This window comes from Larus michahellis, chromosome 1, assembly GCF_964199755.1.
Source record: "Larus michahellis chromosome 1, bLarMic1.1, whole genome shotgun sequence".
Lineage (NCBI taxonomy): Eukaryota > Metazoa > Chordata > Aves > Charadriiformes > Laridae > Larus > Larus michahellis.
Genome location: NC_133896.1, coordinates 107220364 through 107243037, shown reverse-complemented (window position 1 = coordinate 107243037; position 22674 = coordinate 107220364). Strand labels below are relative to the sequence as shown.

Here is a 22674-nt window from a genome sequence, read left to right as displayed (position 1 = left end):
CAGCTCCCTGCAGAACAAGGCAAGAGGTGTGAAGAGCAAGTCACACGCACCTTCAGCTCAAGGCCAAAACTGCCAGCTTGGGGCCATTATCAAGGTGGGGGCAAGTTTCCCCACCTACGAACCTGACACATGTCCCTCCTTCTCTATCGTCCTCTTCCCAACAAAAAAAAATAAAATCTTTTGAGTTGGGATTTCAAGCCTCCAGAGCATGCAAACTCTTATCCTCCCTCTTCCCCACTGCCAAAGTATGGGCAAATCACACCCTCACCAGCAAGCTGCCCAGTAGAGCAATGGCCCCAGGAGGGGACGGGCCAGTCTCTACTTACTGAGCGGCAGGACGGTGATGGGGATGTTCTTTGGCCGCTTGCTCTCCTTGTCGATGAAGTCCCCTGTCACAGTCTTCTCACGCTCAGTCACTCGGCAGTTGTACTTGCCGCTGTCCTCAAGGCGAAGGCGGTAGATCTTTAGCACAAAAACGTTGTCACTTTCTTTGGCTACCTTGAGCTGGCCCAGGGCCTCGCGCTGGGCAAACTCGTTGTTGAGCACCGGCACAGCGTTGGGTCCCAGGCTGGCTATGAGGGAGCTGTTGAAGGCCCAGGAGATAGAGAAGTAGCGGTCAGGGACATTCTGCGCCTCCAGGATGCACCGAAACTCCACCGGCTCACCCACAATGTATGTTCGCTTCTCTGTCTCCAGCCGGACGCTGAACTCCTTATCTGGGAAGAGACAGCCCAATTCATGTTAGCATGGCAAAGCACACCAGGACAGCCAGCACACCTTGTGCGTGGTATCTACAACTTGCCACTCTCTGTGTGCTCAACATCCCTCGGACACATGCATATGCAGGTGGAGGGGCAAGGGTCTTGCTTTCACTATGAGAGCCCAGATGGGCTGTGCTGCGGGAGAGGCAGCTTGCTACCCAGCACGCAACAGCTGCAAGGCATTCCCAGTCACAACCCTTTCCTCCAGCCTTTACTCTTAGGAGCAGCTCTGCTGTGGCACCAGCACCCAGTGGCACTGCAGGATGCGAGCTGGAGCCTAGTCCTACTCACACCCTGCTCAGCCAGGGTCAAGAGGCAAGGGCCTTTGGGGATATCAGAGAGGAAGGAAGCTCAGCTGGGTCTTTAGATCCTTAGCAGGAACCTGTGCTGCAGGCTGGGAGAAGGATTTTGACTTGCTAATGGACCCTGTGCAATAAAGAAGTGCTTGCTGAAAGTTTTAGTTTTATTTTCTGCTGTGTCACTCTTATCTCCTCACCAAAAATCTCATTGCCTGTGCTAGCACCAAGTACGTAAGATGTATGTTTTAGCTCCTGTGTCAGCCCCAAACCCCCTTGTTGTCCTGGTGTCCCCTGGTTGCTAATTGCTGACATCTAGCCTGCCCACAGGCAGCGCTGGAATCTCCTTTGCCCTGCCTCCCCCTGCCAGCAGCCTCCCGAGTGGGGCACACGGCAAAGGAGGCAGATGAGCCCCAGCTGCCTAACAAGGCGCAGCCCCATTTTCCACCTCCTCCCACCACCCAGCCGAGCAAGAAAAGGCAAAAGAGACACTGACCAGTGGCTTGCACATTGACGATGGCACCCTGGGAACGCTTGCGGGTCATGGCATACCAAGACTTGTCCGGATCCTGGATCCACTCCGCCGCCTCACAGTAAAACTCGCCTTGATCCGATGGGTGGAGGTTGTAGATGGTGAGCTTCGAGGTGGTTTCCCCAACTTTGTCCAAGCGAACGTCCCCTGTGGCCTGCCGCTGGGCATAGGCACTACCGGCCCGCAATACAAAGTCACGGCTGAGGGAGATGACCTCCACGGGCGCCTCGCTGCCTCGCTGCCGGTACCAGGCGATGGAGACGTGGCTGTGCTGGGCCGTGCTCTTGGACACCTCGCACTTCAGCTCCAGGGAGTCATGCTCCACTTTGTTCAGCGTCTGCGGGACTGCCGTCACTCGCAGTGAGTCCGGGATCACTGCAGCAAAGGGGTACGGGGAAACACAGCCCAAGAGTTAGCAACACCTACATGCCGACTCTAAAGCCCAGAGGCATTAAAGGGAGAAGAGCTTTCTTTTAACAGTTGTAATTAATCACTAGCAAAGCCCTGTTGGCTCACATCTATGCCCCAAAAAGAATTTCCCTTGGCTGGGAAAGACTGTGACCTGCAGCACATACTCCAGTGCTGTGCTTAAATTCCTCCTCAATGGTCCCAGTGACCACACTGGGTTTTCCATCATGCTGCAGTGCAGCACAGTTTAATACACCCGCATCCCATCGAGGCATTTTGTCACAGGTGGCTTCCTCTTCATGTGTGCCCCCCAGCATGCTTTGTGACTTCCCTCCTGCCCACATCCTTCAGCCATTCCTTAGACCTGGCATGGTCTTCACTCCTCAGTTACCGGTGGGGCCAAGCTAAACTTATTTAGTTCCTTTAATCGTCCCTCTTAAAAAGTCAGGAGATCCAATTCCCCTCTCCTTTGTTTATATCATTTCACATTTTAAAGACCCCCTCAGGCCAAATGAAGGCGTTTCTGCATGCGGAGGGCAGTAGTGCAATTGCAGCCCACCCAGCGCCAGCTCCTGGGACGCAGCCATGTCAAGGCACTTGGTAATAAAACTGCTGGATACTTTTCCAGTTGATTAACTGGAGGGAAGGAAGTACAGCCGCTAAAATCAGGATGAAAAAGAAACTGCAGCCCCCTAGCCTTGCTTACTTTTCGCAAGCATCTTGATTTTAGCAAGAGGTTCTACCACCAGAAGATAAGGCTTTCCTAAGTCTTTCTAGACTTTATTGTCTCAAGAAACATCACATGGAAAGAAGAATGTAAGCCTTCTCCTCAGCTCTGCAGACAAGGCAGCGTTAGCAAGCCTGCTAATGCCCACAGTTTCACCATATACTGGTGATATACTGAGATAATTAACATATCTCAGTTCAGTTTCATTGACAGCACTGGAAGGTTTGATGAAATTAGCTGAGCTGCATCTGTTTCATTCAGGCAGGGCTACAGAAAGCGGTGAGCTGCAGTGAAGACAACCGCTGGGATTACTTATGGCAGAAAAGTCAAAAGCAGACGAGGGGAAAGAAAAAAAGCCATGAGATGGAGTAAACAAGAGGGAAATCTTCCCATTTTCCAGCCTGGATGGGAGCATTCACTTTTACCACGCATTGACTACCCAGGGAATTTACTGCCCCTGGCATGGAAAGTACCTGGTAAGGCCATTTACATGGCAGGCCATTGCCCCTGTCCCTGCAGCCGCACCTCCTTCTTCCTCCCTTCCCGTCATCTTCCTCGTCACCTTCCTCGCTGGGGACCCAAGGTGCGTCCCCTGCCCACTGGCCATAGCCTCCAGCAGACTGCAGTCGGGAGCCCACCTCGCTTCGCCTTTCCTCCTTCCCTCCGACTCCCAGCAAAGCAGCAGTGACAGCAGCAACTAACCTTGCCAGTTCATGCCGCCTGCACGATAAGATTTAAATTTCTCATTTCAGACCTTTCTGAATAATTTCCAGAGCTGTGCAGCTCCTTTCTCTTTGCCCTGCAGCCACGGGCTCTTATAACTTTTCTTACATTATTTAAATAAATTAAACCTGATCATCATTTCGCTGGAGTTACTTTCCCGCTGAGCTGCTTTGAAGGCAGAGCTCCCTGCTACACCAGCCACCCCAGGACAGCTTATGGGGTGAAAGCGGGTATCTGTGAATAAAGTGTGCCCTGTCCTCCTTCCCCCAATTTGAGAGCCCAGCGCACCCCACTGGTTGCCTGTGTACCCCCCCGCCCAGCCCTGCTCAGCAACGCAGCCCCTCCCTGGCTAAGCACAAGGCAGCGAGCAGAGAGCTGCTCACCCCAGGAGCCTGCTGCTCCTGCTGCAGAGAGCTGCTCCCCCCTCTGTGGGACAAGCTGGGTCACGCTCGAGTAGGGGACAGGCGCTTGGCTTGCCAGACGCGGAGCTGCCCGCTCCCCAGGAGTAACGCCCGGAAGCCTGTCCGAAGGCTGGGCCTCAAGCAAGCATTTGCCACGCCGTTCCCTGAGCAGGTTAGAGGCTGGCACAGGCACCATTACGCCAGCTGGAACCGTGATTTCATATTTCCAGGTCATAACCTGGCTGGAGGATTAGCATCTTTTACACCACATGGGCAGGCTATTGCAAAATGCCTTCCTGGAGAAAAATCAGGAGGCAGCAGCGTGCTGTTAAAGGCTGTAATTTAACTGTGGTAACACCTGATACGCTGTGCTGCATTCCTCCTGCTCTTTTGGCTAAAAAGGCCAACCAAGATCCTCCCAGTTAGAGGAATCGGTAAGACCTTTTGGGTTGCATGCAGCTTTGAGGCCATTCTCTTAAATCAGCCTGGCATGGACGTACATTCAGTCAGTGTCACCTTCCTAACCAGGAGGACTGAAGACCTGCTTGCTAAATGAAAGCCCAGCTTCTGAAGCATCAGACGTCAGGAGGGACAGACAAGAACCCTGAGCTGGCCAGGCCAGTGGGAAGGCTCTGTGCTCCGCACCACCGCTCTCGCGCTTGGCCAGCGATGCACAAATGACTGTTTCACTTACACGGCGAGATGCGCCTCGGGTACCAGGTTTGGGGAGGGGGGAAGCGGGTAAGAGAAAGGGGAAAACGCCGTTCTCAAGAGGCAGCGGGCCACAGCTCATTTCAGAAGCCCAACGAGCATTTCGTTCTGAGTGCTGCGGAGCACCGGGGACTCCCGCAGCGGGGCTGCAGGTCTGCAGGGGCTCAAGCACCATCCCAAGGCACAGACCCCACTGGCCTGCACCAACAAGGGGGCTATACAGGCATGGCTTAACCCATCAGGCTGGAGCAGATCAGGCCTGGAAGTCACGGAGAGAAATGCAAGCAGGGAACGCCACAAAGGCACTCGCCAGGACATGACACTGAACGTGGGGAGGTGTGTTATCAGAAGGAAAGTTCCTCCCAAGCCAGTCACCCTGCTCAGGCTTCAAGAACATCAGTCTGCGTATCAGGACATGAGTAACTCTTTGCATGGTGTCCACCCAGGAGCCCTGGCTCTGCTGGCAGCCATCACGCTGCCGAGCTGCCCGCATTCATCCTGCAGCTGCCCACCATGGGAAGCACCGGGGTTTCCGGGGGCACTCTGCAAGCCGAGCTCCACCTGCAAGCAAGGGTAAGCTTAGATGAGAGTCATCGCTGTGTGATGGGCAGCGGGGCCCCACCTGAATCAGAGCCGAGGTGGGCACTGCAGGACACATCCTCTCGCCTGCTCTTTCTCACCCAGCTCCTGCCTGTTTCTCCCCTCTTTTCAACATGCCATCCAGGCAGCCTGCCTTGCACTTCCCCCAGCGTCCAGCCTTGCCTCCTCCTTGTCCCCCAACACAAGTGCACCCCTGCCACTGTTCTGACCCCTGGAGGTGCCAGCAGAGCTCTCCTCTCTCCGACATCAAGGTTACTTTTGGCAGTGAGTGCCTGGGTAGGGAGATGAGCAGCTGAAAAGCAGTTGGCAGGAGCAAACCTGTTGCACGACAGCCATCCTCAGGCCAGTCTCCCCTGGCCACAGCTGACAGCACTGAGCTTGTACTTACAGCACCGAAAAAAAGGGCGAGAAATACAGCACTTCCTATTAGTTCCCAAGCTGCAGGTTACTGCAGAGGGCACTGGAATAGCTACTCAGCAGTGAGTGGGCTGCTAAGCAAAGGGTGCTCAAAAGCATCCCCAGCTTTTGAGAGCTCCTGAAATAGTAAATGTAAATATTGCCACTAGAGGGTGTCAGGGACACAGCGAGGGAGAGTCCCAGGGCCCTGCTGCCAGGACAAGGAGGAGGGGGAGGGGGGAGCCTGGAGATACTCCTCTTTCCCCCAGGGTGGTGCCTATGGGCATCCCTCCTCAAGAAGCCTGCACATACAGCTCCAGTCAAGCCTACCTCAAACGCACACACTTCAAGCAATGAGCACTTGATGAGCTACACAAAGCATTTACAGATCGGGAACTAAGGCCACTTACTTTAGGATAAGAAGCTGGCTTACAGTCTCCCAGAAAAAAAGCAGGGAGCAGAGACTGGAGTTCCCAGGTCTGGCCTCAGCAAGCACCTCAAATTCTCCAATGCGCTCTCCTCCGAGGGCCAGGACCAGCCCCGTTTCCAGCAGCTCCCAGTGCCATGCTGAACTCTGCCTCAGGCAGACAAAGGCAACACAGGCATCTCTCTTTTCCCCAGGCTGGCTCTGGTTCATCCTTGGGTATCCAAAACCCCAACCACCCCCAAGGGGTGGCTCTTACGTGCCAGGCACAAACCAGAGAGCTACCAACATTTCATCTACTCCCAGGCAAGGCAGCAAACCTGCCTGAGATGCCGTTTCCTTGTTAAGCAATGCAGGAGGAGCGTCAGGCTGGAAGCCAGAGGCTTCTTAGCTCGAGCTGGTAAAACAATGCTGTGAAAATCACTCAGTGCCACAGTAGCCTTACACTGTAGGCTCTTCAGGAGTGTAACAACTTACACAGGCTACCCAGCACAGCAGGACCATCTCAGGGCCACTGCAGGACAAGCAAAACCCACCAGCCTCTTCTTCCCTTGGATTTCATTACAGCTTTTACCCACTGATACATTTTAGAGGCACCCTATGGTGCTACCCTGTGTTCCCAGCTGCCCACTTCATACTACCTGGGCAGAACTAAGCTTGCCAAGTGTCGTGTGAACTACTCAGGAAGAGCAAATACATGTTCTCCCTACTCCTAGGGAGCTGCTTCTGGCTGAGAAATAGCGCTCTGGATTTTACAGGGAATTAGAGCAAGAGTTATGTTCCCATCTGCCCTGCGACATCTTGTTGCCCCACAGGGGTCCCAGCTCAGCACCATGAACCTCCTTCCCCAGCCTCTCTGGCTGTGCACGCAAGACAGAAACAAGCTGCTCAAGAGGAACCGCAATGCCAGCGCCACCGGTCCAGAGGTGAGCGCTGGCAGGCACCAAATGGCACCGTGAACAGCATCACCGCAGCCTGGGGATGCAGCATTTTGTTATTATCCTCACCAGTCTGCTAACCCTCCTGCAACCACCCGTGCCATCCCAGGGAAGGAGGGTCTGCTACCAGAGCCACCACAATGCCACAGAAACAGCTGGAAGAGACCTCTCCTCTCCCAGCCACTGCAAGCGCTCACGGAGCCACGCTCCTTATATCCCTCCCCCACACCACTATTGATTTCCCTTCCTTACAGGATGCAAATACGTGTGCATGCGTGTGGCAGGAGGAAGGGGTGGTGATAAGGCAGGAAAGATATCTAGATTAGCAATGTAATCCCCTCAAACCCTCATGCCTGGCAATTAGCTGTACATGCCGATCCATACCTGCTGCAGCACACCAGACACTGCTGTTCCTCGTCAATCAAAAGCTCATGTAATGTCTTCAGGATGGAGGAAAACACATGCTGTGTTATGCTGCAAAACTGATGAAGACCCTCAAATGTCGCCTTTGCAAGTGGACAAAACTGAGCAAATAGGTGGTGTCCTTCACTACCCTTATTTTTAAGTCCCAACTAAAAACTCGCAGGTGGCCTGGGGCAGGCAGAGCTGTGTTCCTGTTATTGCTGCTTTTAAGTTTTCCCCACCGCCCAAGGTCCTACCTGGGACCCGAATTTGAGAAGGCAAACCGACCACCCCAAGATGTAATTTTGCTGTGACTGAGTGTGTGGGGTCTCCATGCAAAACCTTCCGGTTTCTCTTCCTCGCCCACCAACACATAGCAACAGGTTCCTGGTACCACGGGGAAAACCTAAAGCAAGTGTTAATAATCTGGTTGGTCTGGGGATTACGTTGCTTTAGTAACGCCCCACCTGCATTAAGAAATAAGGATGGTTTAAGAGAGGTTTAAATGAAAGGCAGCTACTAATTGTTTAACTAAATTAAGTAAGAAGTCATACACTTTTCTGAATTAGTCAAGGAATTCACTTCAAGCTCCTGAAGGGCTGAGCAGAATTTGCACTGTGGGCTAAGGCTAAAGAAAAGCAGTTAGAACATACTTTTGATCCTAGTGCAAACATCTAAACCTTATTTTAAATGAGAAGTTGGACTAGGAAGTCACTTTCAGCTGCTGCACAATCAAGAAATATAGGGTGAAGCACTTCAGTCAACTCCAATTGTATCACTGCAACATTCTGTGGTAAGAGCAGGAAAATAAAATAAAATAAAATAAAATAAAATAAAATAAAATAAAATAAAATAAAATAAAATAAAATAAAATAAAATAAAATAAAATAATGCATCCCCAGTTTGCATGCTTGCAGCTTTTTAAAAGGGTAGTTTGTTACTGATTCAGCTGCTGGCAGAAGACAAGAGGGCAGCCGAAGAGTTAAGTAAGACGGCATGGCAGTTGTTTCACAGCAGTAGTAATAAATCCTCCGATTACAATAGTATCCTTGTTTGTACATTAACGACTAGCTGGAACGATTGTGCCAACAGAAATGCATGTCCCAAAGCCACTGGGTAAGTTCAAGCAGCCAGTGGGAAAGGGTGCAGGAAAAAAAAAAGTAAATAATGTGGAAGAAAGGGGAAAAGAGAATCAGAGAAAAGACCTGAGAACTGGAAATTAGGTCAGCTTTCCGACTTGGGGCCTGAACTTCTCCTTGCTTGCCGCGGGCTCTGTTAATCGCACACCCAGCCTGCCCTGCACCCCTTCCAGGCTGTCACTGTGCTCCTTCCCAGCCCGCAGCAGAGGATCCCATGGCACAACCTGCTCCCGCTCCACGACGTGCCTTGCAAGAGCAGCTTCCCAGCCAAAGCCATGCACCCGAGCTGCACGGGACCCCCAAGACGGATGGTGCAGTCGCAAGCCCGTGCACCCACCCCGGGCATACGGGAAAGCGATGCTCTCCCGCAGCTTCCCAAACCCCACACGAACCCACAGGGGTTGGCAGCAGGCACCCCCTGGCCCCCCCAGCAACGCCTTCTCTGTGTGCGTGCAAGGGGAACAGATGTGCACAGCCCCAGCTCCAGCTTGTCCTTGATGGACCCAGAGGAGCTATAGCATTCCCAGCTGCTTGCAGATTCCTGAGAGCTTCAGCTCCAGGACAAAGGACATCCGCCCTCCCCTTTCCCTCCAGGCTTTACTCTGGGGCTCCAGCCCCACCAGCACAGTGCTGTTCAGAGCAGTCTTCAAGCCTCGTCCCACCGGGGAGTGGTGGATGCTCTTCCAAAATTGCTGGTCCCCTTCTCTCGACTGTTTCTGACGCAGTGTGGCGGATGCCAGACGCAGGTTCACGCCTATGGTCTGTTTTGCTGTCCCACATCACCACCCTGCTCTCAGCTGAACCAGCTTTGGGGAGCAGGGGAAGGCAGGCTCTCGCTAACAAGCTCCTTTCTTGTCTCTCCACCCACTCCGTCCAAAAACACCCCAAGGAGCATCTGGTTATTAGGACATCTAATTTAGGTGGAGAAGTTCAAGCGACCTCATTAAAAGGGGAAAAAAAAAAAAAAAAAGAGAAACTAGAAAGGGTGGGGGTGTGAAAGGACAAGGCAGCACCCAGCAGGGAGAGTCATCATTTGTTCATTAAGCAAAAATTAGCTGGAGCATCGGTGAAGCAAACCCTGACAACAGGCGGCCCGAGGGGCAGAGACTGCGTGGACGGAGAGGTGAGCATGACGAGCCAGGTGTGTGGCAGGGACAGAGAGCACAGGCCTCACGTCTGCCTTCATCTCCCAGCCACAGCAGGGAGGAAAACCTTTACTCCCTCTCACATGCACGCTTTTTTTGCAATCCTGCTCTGCGAGGTAGATGCCCTCTGTTAAGAAGGAGGGTGCAAACCAGCCTGCAAGGAGAAAAAAAAAGGCACAAGGTGGTGAGATGAGAACCCAAAGGAGAGGGGTTTTCACTTCCCTGCAACGGGGAAACTCATGCTTTGTGACAGTCTGGATGTCCCTGCACCTGACATGAGTGATGCGGTTCCTTGGTGGGCTCTGTATTTGGGCTCTGTGGTCGCAAGGCACCCCAGGCAGACCTGGACGAGATTCAGGCACACTGCGGCACTGCTCTGCTCCAGCAGCTCTGGCGAGGGTGACACTTGCACGCTGGCCTCTGCCTGGCGTGTCCCTGGCCACAGGATCTCCCCCTGCCCCATCCACAGCACTGGTGGCACCCAGCCGGGCAGCATGGCACCGCCGAGCACCCTCACCAACTCCCTCCAAAACACAGCCTGGGGGAGACAGCTGGGGAGGGCAGCAGCGGGCTGTAGACCGCCACACTCCGCATTGACCGCTCACGGGCAGCGGCAATAACCTCTGGCAGCGAGCCAAGGTGAGTCAGCTCACAGATCTCTCCTTCTCCATCTCCCTCCCTCTTCTACAATCTCACCTTTAGGAGGGTTTAGCTCTCCAGCTGATCCCGAGCGCCACCAGCGAGCGACCGCAGCTTAACGCAAGCCTAAGCCACTGCAAACACGAGGGCAGAGCCCATCAGCACGTACCTCTTCCACCCAGGGTTAAGCTGATGTGTTTTACTTAACAGCACTTGTGAGCTAAGAGCAGGGACGTGGGAATTTGCTGTGGCTTAAGCCGGCGCAGGGCAACCTGCTAAGCCACAGCCTCTCAGAGCCCACAGGGAAAGCAAAAAAAAAAACAAAACCCAACCACCCAGCAAACATGGAGCCGAGGAGCTGAGGCAGCCTGGGCCCCTCTGAAGCTGTGCATGCAACGCCGTCTTGGTGTTTTGCACTTCCGAAGCTGAAGTTAAGGAATTATGGAAATGGGAAGTATACAAAATCCTCTCTTCTGCAATTTTTTAAAAGCCTTATTTCATTCAACCTAGCGCACTTAGGCAGGCAGGCAACACAAACAGCCGAACAGGGAGAGAGTAGAGTAGGATCGTTTCAAAACAATCAAAACACATCTCAGGCCATATTCCCCCTGGACTATAATAATGTTTGTGGTGCTTTATAGTCAGGTGAGTCGCCCTGCTCAAAAATCAATTTTCAAGGAGGATTCTCCTCTACTTCAACTATACAAGGAAGAGCAGGAGCAGCACTGGAGATAAGAGTGCAGAGCTGCTTTCAGAGATTAGTGCCCCTGCTTCAAGAGCTCAGTAGAGATCACACAGGAGGTCAAGGCATGTACATGAGAGGTGTGTTTCCTTCATTTATGCAATAATCAAAGTTTTGAGACCTTGGAAGTGCCTTTTTCCCATCTGCCTTCTGGGACCTGACCTGTCCTGAGAGCTGCAAAGCCTGGCACCAGAGTTTCCAACAACTTCTGGCCAGTCACTCCTTAAGCTCAGCAGCAGCAATTTGCTTTTGCCTCTGGGGCAAAATGGCACAGACCAAGACACGCCTGGGAGACGATTTTTACGAGCAGCATCTTTTAAATTAAAAACTCTAGAGGATCCCAAATGGAGAACCTGGGTCCATCCCCTCCAAAACCAACCTTCTTGCTGAACACACAAGAAAAGCATACTTCAGCCCTCACAAGCAAAGCACCGAAGGAAGCACAGAATTAGCCTTTATTCTCTATTACAGCACAAATTTCTGTTCAGCCCAGGTCTGGGTCTTAAGTTCCCACAGGAAGACAAAGTGAAAATGCTGGTGTCCTGACACATGGACAGGGAAGGAGATACCAGAATTGCGTCTTCTTCACATGCAGATTACTGAGAGACATAGAGTGGCTAATAAGTAGATGAGAAAAAGTTCTGAAATCTAACAACAAAAAAATCCCCCTTACAAACTAAGACAGTGGAAATCTTTTCTTTCTTTAACAGTCCTGTGTAAAGCAGGGAAACTGTTCATAGTGTGTTATACAAACATACATCTTCACCAGACAAAAACCACCTACTGAGCCACGAGGTCAGTGTGAGCCTCCGTTCCTGCTCCCTCAGCTGCTCCTGATAAGACCTGTTCTCCAGACCCCTCACCAGCTTCGTTGCCCTTCTCTGGACTCGCTCCAGAATCTCAATGTCTTTCTTGTAGTGAGAGGCCCAAACCTGAACACAGTATTCAAGGTCCAGCCTCACCAGTGCCAAGCACAGGGGGCCAATCACTTCCCTAGTCCTGCTGGCCACACTACTCCTGATACAGGCCAGGATGCTGTTGGCCTTCTTGACCACCTGGTTCTTTTGGATATTTCCAAGCTACTTTTCTCCAACAAGCATTTGGCAGCTCAGAACAGTTTTTCTAAAGCTGGCACTCCCATGATGAATGAAAGGCATGGTCTGAGTCTTGCAGGATAGAGTCCAAGTTCCCCAACCACGACAACCACCTGCTCTCCTCCTGCACTAAAGACTGTGAAAAGCAGAACTAAGATGATTAATACAAATACAGCCAAACAGTCAACAGACTTATACCATCTGATCAAGGTATCATAGATAAAACCAGGTAACATCCACTTCTGCAGATCTAATGCGGTTTTTTTCTACTGTACTTCTGCAATTTTGTCTCTTATGCACACGGCTACAGTCATCTGTCTTTAAGCTCATCATGCTTCAAGCTTCTTCTAGTTAAGGTGGTGGTGACAGAGAATATGAAGAGGGAAGGTGAAATGCTGCACTTAGAAGGGCTTTTGAGACTGTGCAAAAACGTGTTCTCTTGCTCCAGTGTAGCAATCAGCTAGTCTGCAAAAGCTAGTCTGGCACAAAACCAGTTGACTTTCTGCATGGAAGTGCTTGGCATCTTTACATTGAGATCTTTTAATAAATGTATTTTTATATTCATTGATCTGGCCATTTCAAGCAGACAGTGCCCTTCCTTTCCCCCGCCTTCTCCCATTCCACCTTCTCTCAGATTTCTGTGAACCTGTCTGGTTATCGCTCCAATGACAGATGGCCACCATCAAGTCGCTCTCCCTGCAAAAGGTCACTGTCTGCAAGCCTTGAGCAGCATCCCCACACGCAGCTACGGAAGGGGCCATCGCTTTTCTCTACAAATTGTGCTATATTTGAAGGAGATGAGGAAGACGACAGAGCTTCTTGAGGCAGTAGGAAGAGCTCTGAGCAAGGATCAGTTGACGGAAATAATGACAACTCTCCATCACGAAGCTCTGCACTGCCTTGGCAAGGTGTGTGAAGAAACCCTTGATGTTCACCACCCCTAAGGCAGCAGCTCCTAAACCAGACAGACAGGCAGGAAGGATTCCCTCAGTAATTAGTTCCTGCCATACAAATTGTATTCCAAATGCTTTTGGAATGGCCCTCAGACTCTTCTTATGTGGAGGGGGCACAATGACTACCCAGGGGAAGCTTTGCTCTACCCAGCAGTGAGCGATCCATGCAACCTCTGACAGCAGAGTTGGCCACAGCGAAACCATGAGGTGGTCTTCCACGACACGTGCTAAATGCTGAATGGCAGAGTAATTTTGGAAAGAGATGGACACTTTCTCCAGCTTTACAGACACTGGTTGCTTGTTCTGCTCACCAAGTGACACCCACAGTGTGAGCAGCCCCATAGGAAGATGTCCTGCTGAGAGCTAGCAGTACAGATACACCCCCCCCGACAGTTACAGTCAAGAAGGGAAAGGTCCGAGTCTTGCAAAATACAGATAGGTCTTTGTATTGGGTTTCTGTGGCAAGGTTTTGGTACGAGGGCTCTACAGGGGTGGCTTCCGTGAGAACGTGATAGAAGCTTCCCCCACCCCCAATAGAGCCAATGCCAGCTGGCTCCAAGAGGGACTCGCCACTGGCCAAGGCCAAGCCCATCAGTGATGGTGGTAGAGCCTCTATGATAACATATTTAAGAAGGGGAAAAAAATCTGCACAACAGCAACCAGGAGAGAGTGAGACAACTCTGCAGACACCAAGGTCAGTGAAGAAGGAGGGGGAGGAGGTGCTCCAGGCACTGGAGCAGAGATTCCTCTGCAGCACATGGTGAAGACCATGGTGAGGCAGGCTGTCCCTGGGCAGCCCAAGGAGGTTAACGGTGGAGCAGATATCCACCTGCAGCTCATGGAGGACCCCATGCCAGAGCAGGTGGATGCCAGAAGGAGGCTGTGATCTTGTGGGAAACCCATGCTGGAGCAGGCTCCTGGCAGGACCTGTGGCCCCACGGAGTGAGGATCCCACGCTGGAGCAGGTTTGCTAGGAGGACTTGTGACCTCGTGGGGGACTCGTGCTGGAACAATCTGTTCCTGAAGGACTGCACCCCATGGAAGGGACCCACACTGGAGTGGCTCGTGAAGAACTGCAGCCTGTGGGAAGGACTTACATTGTAAGTTCATGGAGGACTGTCTCCTATGGGAGGGACCCCCACACTGGAGCAGGGGAAGACTGTAAGGAGTCCTCTCCCTGAGGAAGAAGGAGCAGCTGAGACGTGTGATGAACTGACTGCAGCCCTCATTTCCCATCCCCCTACGCAGCTTCGGGGGGAGGAGGTAGAGAAATTGTGAGTAAAGTTGAACCCGGAAAGAAGGGGGGCGGGGGGGAACTGTTTTAAGATTTAGGTTTTGTTTCTCAGTACCCTACTCTGACTTCTAATTGGCAATAAATTAAACTAATTTCCCTGAGTCAAGTCTGTTTTGCCTGTGACAGTAATTACTGAGTGAGCTCCCTGTCTTTATCAAGACCCACGAGCCTTTCATTATATTTTTCTGTCTCCTGCCCAGATGAGGAGGAGAGTGATAGAGCAGCTTTGGTGGGGACCTGGCATCCAGCCAGGGTCAACCCACCACAGTCTTCTGGGGCACAGTTTTCCAGGATACCCCAAATCCTCTGCAGGAGCCAGTGGGCATTTTAAAATAAGCATTCAGGAAATTAATCTCACATTAAAAGAAGGAGAAGATGCTTTTGGTGCACCTATCATTAACTCAAAGGCACACACCGTGTCAAAGCACTGCATTAATAAACCCACTCAAAACAGTAAAGAAAATAAGTCACAAAAACTAGTAAATAGGAAGTTTCCATGATGTCTACAGTGCAGGATCAATATCACCGACTCCAGCAGAATCCAGGATTTTATTTATAGCACTTCCAGCCTTCTACCTGTGAAGCCTCTGAGTGAGAGCCAAGCACAGCTGCCACACTGCTGTCCCCTGGTCTCCAGGCAGCTCCAGGTTCCCCAGTCAGTACTCGTTTCACCGTTGCATCTGAATGCAAAAGGCTCTGCAAGCTGCCAGCTTCCCAGCTGCTATTCACTACCCTGTAGGCAAACGGCAAAGTGACCAGCACAAAGCATTTCACTTGCGCTGCTGCTTTTTGGGAATGCCCTCAGCGGAGGTAGGCGCTGGAGTTTAACTGGCTGAGACACCAAGAGAGGCATGCCCGCAAACAGCAGCAGATACTCTGCTGGTCGCTGTCTGCTCAGCAGATTGAGGAACGCACAGCGTAATGGAAATATCGCCAGCTCACATCAGCCTGAAGAGTCTGTTGAGCAGGAGGAGAGTGAGGGAAGCTCTTCTCAGCAGTTAACAAGAAAAGGGGATCTCTATATGTCCTGGACTCCTATGAATGAAAAATAAGGGAGCAAGACCCAAAGATAGTGCTTCTACACTGCTGAAAGACAGGAGACTGCAGGATGGGGTTCTCATCACCGAAGTATTTTTGGACACTATCTTATTGCATCTCCCTCCTTCGTATCAGCCTCTGGCTGGCAGGCATCCTCAGGTTAACCTCTTCCTACAGATACTTAGGCTTCAAGGGGAGACAACAACAGGAATGATTTTCCTGCATAGCTTCAGACACCTGTGTTTCACATCCAGAAGTGCCACCAGCTCTGCTTGATCTGCGCCTCAGACTCAATCTGCTCAGGGCCTGTTTCACCTTCTTCTGCACAAACGTAATGGCTTGTCTCACAAGTATCTGTAAAGTCTGAAAGCCCGAGATCTCTCATGCAGATGAGCTATGGTACGCAAATTAAGAACATATTGGGATCCTGATAAGATATTTATTCTTGCATCACCTTCGCTCTGTACCATCTGTGAGGGGAACAAGCTTCTCATAACTATCTGGCCCAAGTGGCTTTTTTTAACAAGCAAGTAGAACTGGGAATCAAGATGGGTCAATTTGCAGAATTACGACCAATTAGTCAATGTGAGCAATCATCACATTACTAAAAGCAGAGCACACCAATGGCAAACGGTCAGAGCAGATTAATTATTTAACTCACGGCAGGTGCATGGACCCACAACCCATTTAATGGCTTTTCTCCTGCCACACGAAAAGAGAGCCTGTGTGGGAGCCTGGCTGATCCCCTCTTAGCACCACTGTGGGGACTGGGAGTCTGCTGTAACACAGTCCCTGTGCACAGCTTGGTACCCAGGCCATGAGGCTCGCTGTTCATGCTGCACGCTCTGCAGAAGCGGTACCCTTCTGCCTTAGCTGAATGAAGAGCAGGATACAGTGCCTGTCCCCACCAACGAAACGAGACTCCGCAATTACAGTGCGAGTGTGCGTGCGCCTGCCTCCCATCTAACCTTAGCTAGTGGCTAGCACTTCAAGAGTGGCTAAAGCCCTCAAACAAATACTGAGAGATGGATAGCGGTCTCAGAAGTTGTTTCACAGATTTTATGAAATAGCTGGAGAAGCAGAGGAGATACCCACCACATATTAGTATTTCTCTATGGGGATCAATGCAATGTTTGGTCAGCCCTTAGACACCGAAGTAGCCACCTGGAAGACAACCATGCGGATACCCCAATCAAGAAAAAAAGCAATGATTGAACTTTATTAGATACCTAGGAATTCAGCCATGAAGCAAAACCCACAGGAAACCAAACTTCACTAGTTCCTCTGCTCACATTTATTCTTCTTCCTTTATAAAAGAAAACTTCTCCAAACTCAGCACTGGAATCAGCACGCTATCCAGTCTAAAACAGGGGACCCACTCATCCACTCAAACAAAAAAACCCACCAAAGGTAGACTCAAGAGCCTTTTTTTGTGGCACATCCTCCCTCCTTGCCTATCAGTGTTTTGATCCCTGTAACCTAGACATACAAAATAGGACAGTTTTAAAGGCTATCGTATTTCAGATCACAGCAAAATTCCTGTAAACACAGCCTTCAAAAAAGGAAGAAGAAAAGATCTTTAACCTGTTCCTTTTTCTGTTACATTAAAATGGTAAGAAAGATTTTTTTTTTCCCCCCCCTTAATTATTCTGTTTTTTTTCCAAAACCCTTGCTTGAGCATATTAGGTATTCAGGTCTCTTGTGTCCTGGCAGACTTAAGGGTGACTGAAGAACTAGTGGAGTCACGACAGCACAGAAAGGAGAGTGGGGAAATCAATAAGGGAAGGGAGCTTCAGTCCGACTCTTACAGCTCCCAGATCCCAGCCTGGTTCTATTAACACGCACACTTGGGAGAAAATTGCCTTGGAAAAGGCTTGCTACCTGCAGCCCATTGGCAGAGATGGGAGAAGACTCCCAGCACACACCTGAGGCTCCAAACAGCCCTCCCAGGCACACTCTTCCAAATGCCACCACTCTATAGCAAAATGAATTACACAGCAACACTGCACACTACTCCCCCAAAATAAACAAGCAGGGAAGGGGTTTAAAAAAAGAAAAAAACAAACAACCTTGTTTAAGAAAAATGTTCATTCTTCCACCCATCACTGAAAAAAAAAAACACTAACATAAAGGAGACAGAATGCTATTTCCCCTTAAAATTCATTGCAAGTTTATTTGAGTACTCGATCATCCTCAGACATTCTGGATCTAGTAAGGACTGGTTTATGCCAGAAAAATCTATGCAAAGTGATTTCAGTTAAACTAATGCAGCCTCTTATACTTGTCTGTTAAAATGGTTTTGCAGCAGACTTCAATCCATGCAGTTTACTTTGATATTTTAAGGAATTTAAGGGTGTCCACATATTGGGGTATAAATAAGTTTGTGGAAAAGACACGCAGGCCAAAAGCAAAACTCCTATTTGCAAGTGAAAAGCCAATTCCTTTCATGCCACCAAGGCAAATTCAATCCCCAAGAGCACCCAAAAACAATATGAGAAAAATGTGAAGATTAAATTCCTAGGAGGCTGACAAATGCTCCCCCCCTCTACGCGTAGAGCTTCTGAGGTGCACATCACCACGTGTGAAAACATTGAGAGTGTAGCCTCCCATCAGCTTCAGTTAAGTCTGACGCAGGAACCCTTTCCCATGGCCCACAAGACATCTGTACCCTAGAAACAGTCCTGGTTTCAGCTGGGACAGAGTTAATTTCTGTTTCTAGTGGTTCAGATTTGGTATGAAAGGAATGTCAATAATGCATATTGTTTAAATTGTTGCCAGGTGATGTTTATATTTTTTTCAAGGACTTTTTTTCAGCTTCCCACAGAACAACGGAATGGCCAATGGAATATTCCGTACCGTAGATGTCACGCTCGGTATATAAGTGGGGTTAGCCAGGGGGCGAGTACTCATGACTGCTGCTCGGGAAGGTACCAATTCACTGAGTGGTGGGAGTGACTTGTGTCATCATCATCATCATTATTATTGTTATTATTTTCATTTTCTGTTATTGTTCTCTTAAACTGTCTTTATCTCAATCCATGAGTTTCTTCCCTTTTCCCTCCTTTTCTCCCTGCCTTTCTAGGGGAAGGGGGAGAACAGTGTGAGCAGCTCCATGGTCCTAGCTGCTGGCCAGGGTTAAACCACAACAGAAACACAGGCTGAGAGCGAGGAAGAGGCAGCCACGTCCCCTACCAACACACCACATTCACCCTGAGCGCAGCAGCGGAGCTGGGGGCAATGGATGTGCAGCCTAACAGGGGCTAACAGCAATTACTGGCTTGCTAAGTTGCACCTCCACCAGTCTCCTACTTCCTTTTTAAGCTATGGTCAATTAGGTCACTGTGACTCAATGTTTTTCCTTTAAGGAAGAGAGTCATACATCTGCTTTCCACCTCTAGAATTCATGACTGCTGTGGTCTTACCCTGGGCATTGACTAATACGCTGTTCACGTAGGTTTTGAAATAGAACTTTCCAGTAAACCACGCAGCACCAGCTTCCTCCTGAAAATGTTCTCTCTGTGGAGGAACAGACACACACAGCCCCATCCACACACCACAGCATGGATGTCAGCAAGACTGTCCCTGGTGGGAGTCAGGCGCACCACAGAGACACTCCTCCCTCAGGAGAAGAGGAAAGCCAAGGTCAGTGAACTCAGTCTTTCCCCATTTTGCTGTGCACAGCTACTCATGGAGTTGGTCGGTGCTGAAGACACAAGGCCGGCTTGGAGCAACCACACTCTTCTACTTGCCTGCCTACGGGTTAGACCCGGCCAGCCACAAGTGCAAGCAATATCACACCTCCCCAGAGCAGTCTGACTTCTTCATCTATCAGAGCCGCAAAAGAAGCCAAGAAATTCCTTACAGTGCCAAGGACCTAGCGAGGGACAGAAGAAGTGACCATCTTACAAATCCTCCCAGTAGCCCAATGGGAGGTTGGCTCCTTAGCAAGCAGAGTGCCACATCCCCTCTTTCCCAAAATCCCCCCAACCACCTCCATCGGGACACAGCAAAACAGACCAAACCATGACAAACAGCACCCCGCAGCCCAACACTTTCGGGTGGAGAATAGTGGCATTTTCCCAAGATAAGATCAAAGTTCCTTTCTTTCGCTGCCTGGCGGGGAGGGCCTTGCTGGCTGTGCAACCCCGAGCAAGCACTGAACCACTTGGGTTCGCCTCTTCAGTCTCCCTGCATCTGGAGTGAAAGCCATCGGTGCCCCAGGAGAGGCTGTGCTTATTATCGGCAGCAGCAGCTCCTGGCATATAGTCCCCTGGGAAGGAAAGGCTAGATTGTAACCTGCAGCTGGGGAGACCTGCAAAAGGAAGACACCGTCAGCTTTACACGCTCAGGAAACTTCACCTGACTGAAAAAATAATTGCAAGGTTTGGGCTTTGTTTGTTTTTACAAAGCCCCCAGTAACCATCATATTATTAGAGAAGATTACGGAGCATCTCTGCTGACATGCTCAACAGCATACACCTGCAAAAACCTCTCATTTTCCTTTTAATTATTTCCCTCCTTCCACTTTTTCTTTTTTTTTTTATTAATATTTTCATTGCTTCTTTGCAGGCTCCTCATTTATCTTCAGACTCGGCCATTTAAATTTTAATAAGAAGCTTCACTGTCTATCCCCTTTTTCTTCAAAGGCCCTGCTTTATTTTCTCCCTCTTCTCGGTCCCTCCAGCCTAATTGTTATTATTTTTAACCTTCAGCAGTTTCCTTTGCTTTCTTCTCCGTTCTAATCTCTCCCTGCTCCCGTTTTCCCCCCCTCTATACTAAGTCCCTTTCATCCCTCACCTCCCTCTCACCCCCAGCCAAGCATCCAAATACACGTGGAGCAAGCGTAACCAAGCATAAATATGAAAGGGATCATCCAATTTCAGCAAAACGCTTGCCCCTACCTATTCAAATATTGACTTGTAATGATTAAGTCCAAGAAGATCATAAATTTTTTTTTTTTTTTTTTTTTTTACAGAGCTCTGCAGGTCTTTAATAAACCTCAGCCTCCGCCTCGATGGCAGCCAGGACTGCAGCTGCTGAGCTGTTTCCTATGCATTACTGCAGATTTGCTCCAAGGTAAGCGAGAGGGATACCTGAGCCGGGAGGCTTGAATTATAAGCGAGGAGATTTCATTCCCCAGTCGCTGGTTTATTGAAATTCAATGCCTGCCTCTCACCTGCCGCTTTGTTATGCTAACCTCTTCTGGCTGGCCTAAAATTTCCAGTCCATGGCGGAGGCAAGCAGCCGCACTTCCATCAAACCCGGGGAACTGCGCCTTGCAGCAAGACCTGCCGGAGAAGGCACCAGCGCAGCCTCTTGCAGGGCACATCCCTGTCCCATCGCCGAGCAAGGGGCCACCCCTCCTAAAGAGAGGTAGATACAGGGGTGTCACTAAAGGTTAGCCTCAGTGCCAGGGGACATCAGGTGATGGTCACACCGTGCACCAGCTGATGAGAAGGGCCACGGGGGGCTCCTCTTGCCTTAGGGAGGGACCCACTGGGGTTTTGAATCCCTGCACAGAGCACTCACCAGGGTCTCGCACCTTTATTGCGCACCACCTCGCTTTCCTCCAAACAGCGTGAACAACCATTTCACCCTCGAGGGAGGACAGGAGGCCATCTCCTGCTGGCAAGGCACAGCTCCCACCAGATTTCCACCCTCCAAAAAGCACAGGGGCTTGCGAGCTGCACCTGACAGCCTGAAGAGCCACCGAACTGGAGGAGCTCAGGGCAGAGCCACCAGCTGGCACCCGGGATGCCAGCTCCCCCTGGCCCAACGCCCCAGAGCCCTGTGTCACAAGCTGTCGCCTGAGAAGAATTATTAGATTGGATAGTAGGAAAAATTTCTTCACTGAAAGGGTTATCAAGCACTGGAACAGGCTGCCCAGGGAAGCGGTTGAGGCACCATCCCTGTAGGTATTTAAAAGAAGGGCAGATGTGGTGCTGAGGGATATGGTTTAAGTGGTAACTTGGAAGTGCTAGGTTAAAGATTGGACTTGATGATCTTAAAGGTCTCTTCCAACCAAAATGAGTCTATGATTCGAAGAAAGACTAAACCCACAGCCAGCTCGCTGTGCCTGGAGATAAGCACATGCAGGAGCCGCCAGCCCCTTTCACTGCTCCTCCTGGCCAAAAATGCAGAGGCACAAGGAGAACAAAGCATGGCCCATGCCAGCCTGGCACACAGCGAGGATGCAGACAAGGAAACCACACTTGGCATATAACAGAGCCCTTGCTGGAGAGTCATACTGCACTTTGCAAACATTTCACTAAAGGCAAGTCTTCCTGAAGGGAAGAAAATAGCATCTGCCTTTTCCCAAAATGGGGGAAAAACGTGCAAAAACTGAATCGTACGTGCCCTCTGGGTGAAGCAGTGAGACAGAACACATACTATAAATGCCCACCATGGAGCATGACAAGTTTTGACATAGCACTGCCACAGCACCAGCAAAAATACTGTGTTTGCAAAGAAGAATGGGACTGGACTATGAAGTCAACTCCTAACTCTCCATGCCATCTCCCCATTTCTAGAGGAGACAGAAGGCTGCTGCAAATGGTAGCGAAGACTTCACTTCTCACCAACCTGGGTGCACAAGCCTGGCTGAAAAAGAAAACAGAATGTTTCTTTTTTTGTTTTATCAACACCTTGACTGAATTCCTGTTCACCTAGGTTTCAAATTGGCCTGCTCCCAGCCATGGAGATGCCCTCAGTAACCCAGACAGCCTTGGGTGAAGATTTGCTAGAGCAAGCCTACCACACCCCTACAGATGATGTTGCCCCAGTGCTGGAAGGGGCCCCCGCCTGCCCACCACACATCCATGCACAAAGTTGCTCACATTTAACGTCCTGCAGGAAAAGCAGGTCTCGCCAGTACAACCAGCCCCACAGCAGCTGACTGGAAGCTCTACAGAGGGAAAGTTTTTGAAAACACCCCAAATTCCCCAGCATCCCCCTGGCTGCTTTCCCACAGGGCAGACCTCAAACCAGTCTCTCACTGGGCGGAAATAAATAAATAAAATAAAATACACCCGTGTGCGGGCTCATGCAATTTTAATCAAACTAATGTCTGCAAAAAGGGAGGTAGAGGGGTGGGGGCAGGGAGGGATTACGGTGCCACTTGTTCAAAGCGCTCCCGTTTATTCCACATCTGCGATCCCTTTTGAGCTCCCAACAGCAGTAAGGAGTACGAGTCGTACAAAGCGAGCGTGCGGCGCGCGCTGAGCTGTCTCTTTGTTTTAGTCACCGTCTGCTGCTAATGTCAGCGAGAGAGCACTCCGGGGATCGACGCCTCAGTGCCGCGCCAGCTAATTA

At 50.4% G+C, this 22674-nt stretch overlaps 1 protein-coding gene across 4 annotated transcripts in view; it reads right to left on the bottom strand.

Moving 5' to 3' along the window:
* IGSF3 (immunoglobulin superfamily member 3) overlaps window positions 1-22674 on the bottom strand; it is a 102025-nt gene that overhangs the window by 32583 nt on the left and 46768 nt on the right. For all 4 annotated transcript variants that reach the window (XM_074598450.1, XM_074598433.1, XM_074598460.1 and 1 more), the window contains exons 3-4: window positions 1554-1964; window positions 327-716 (exon numbers count right to left, since the gene is read on the bottom strand). In XM_074598450.1, coding sequence (XP_074454551.1) covers window positions 327-716; window positions 1554-1964 — 801 coding nt within the window. The remainder of the gene's footprint in view (window positions 1-326; window positions 717-1553; window positions 1965-22674) is intronic.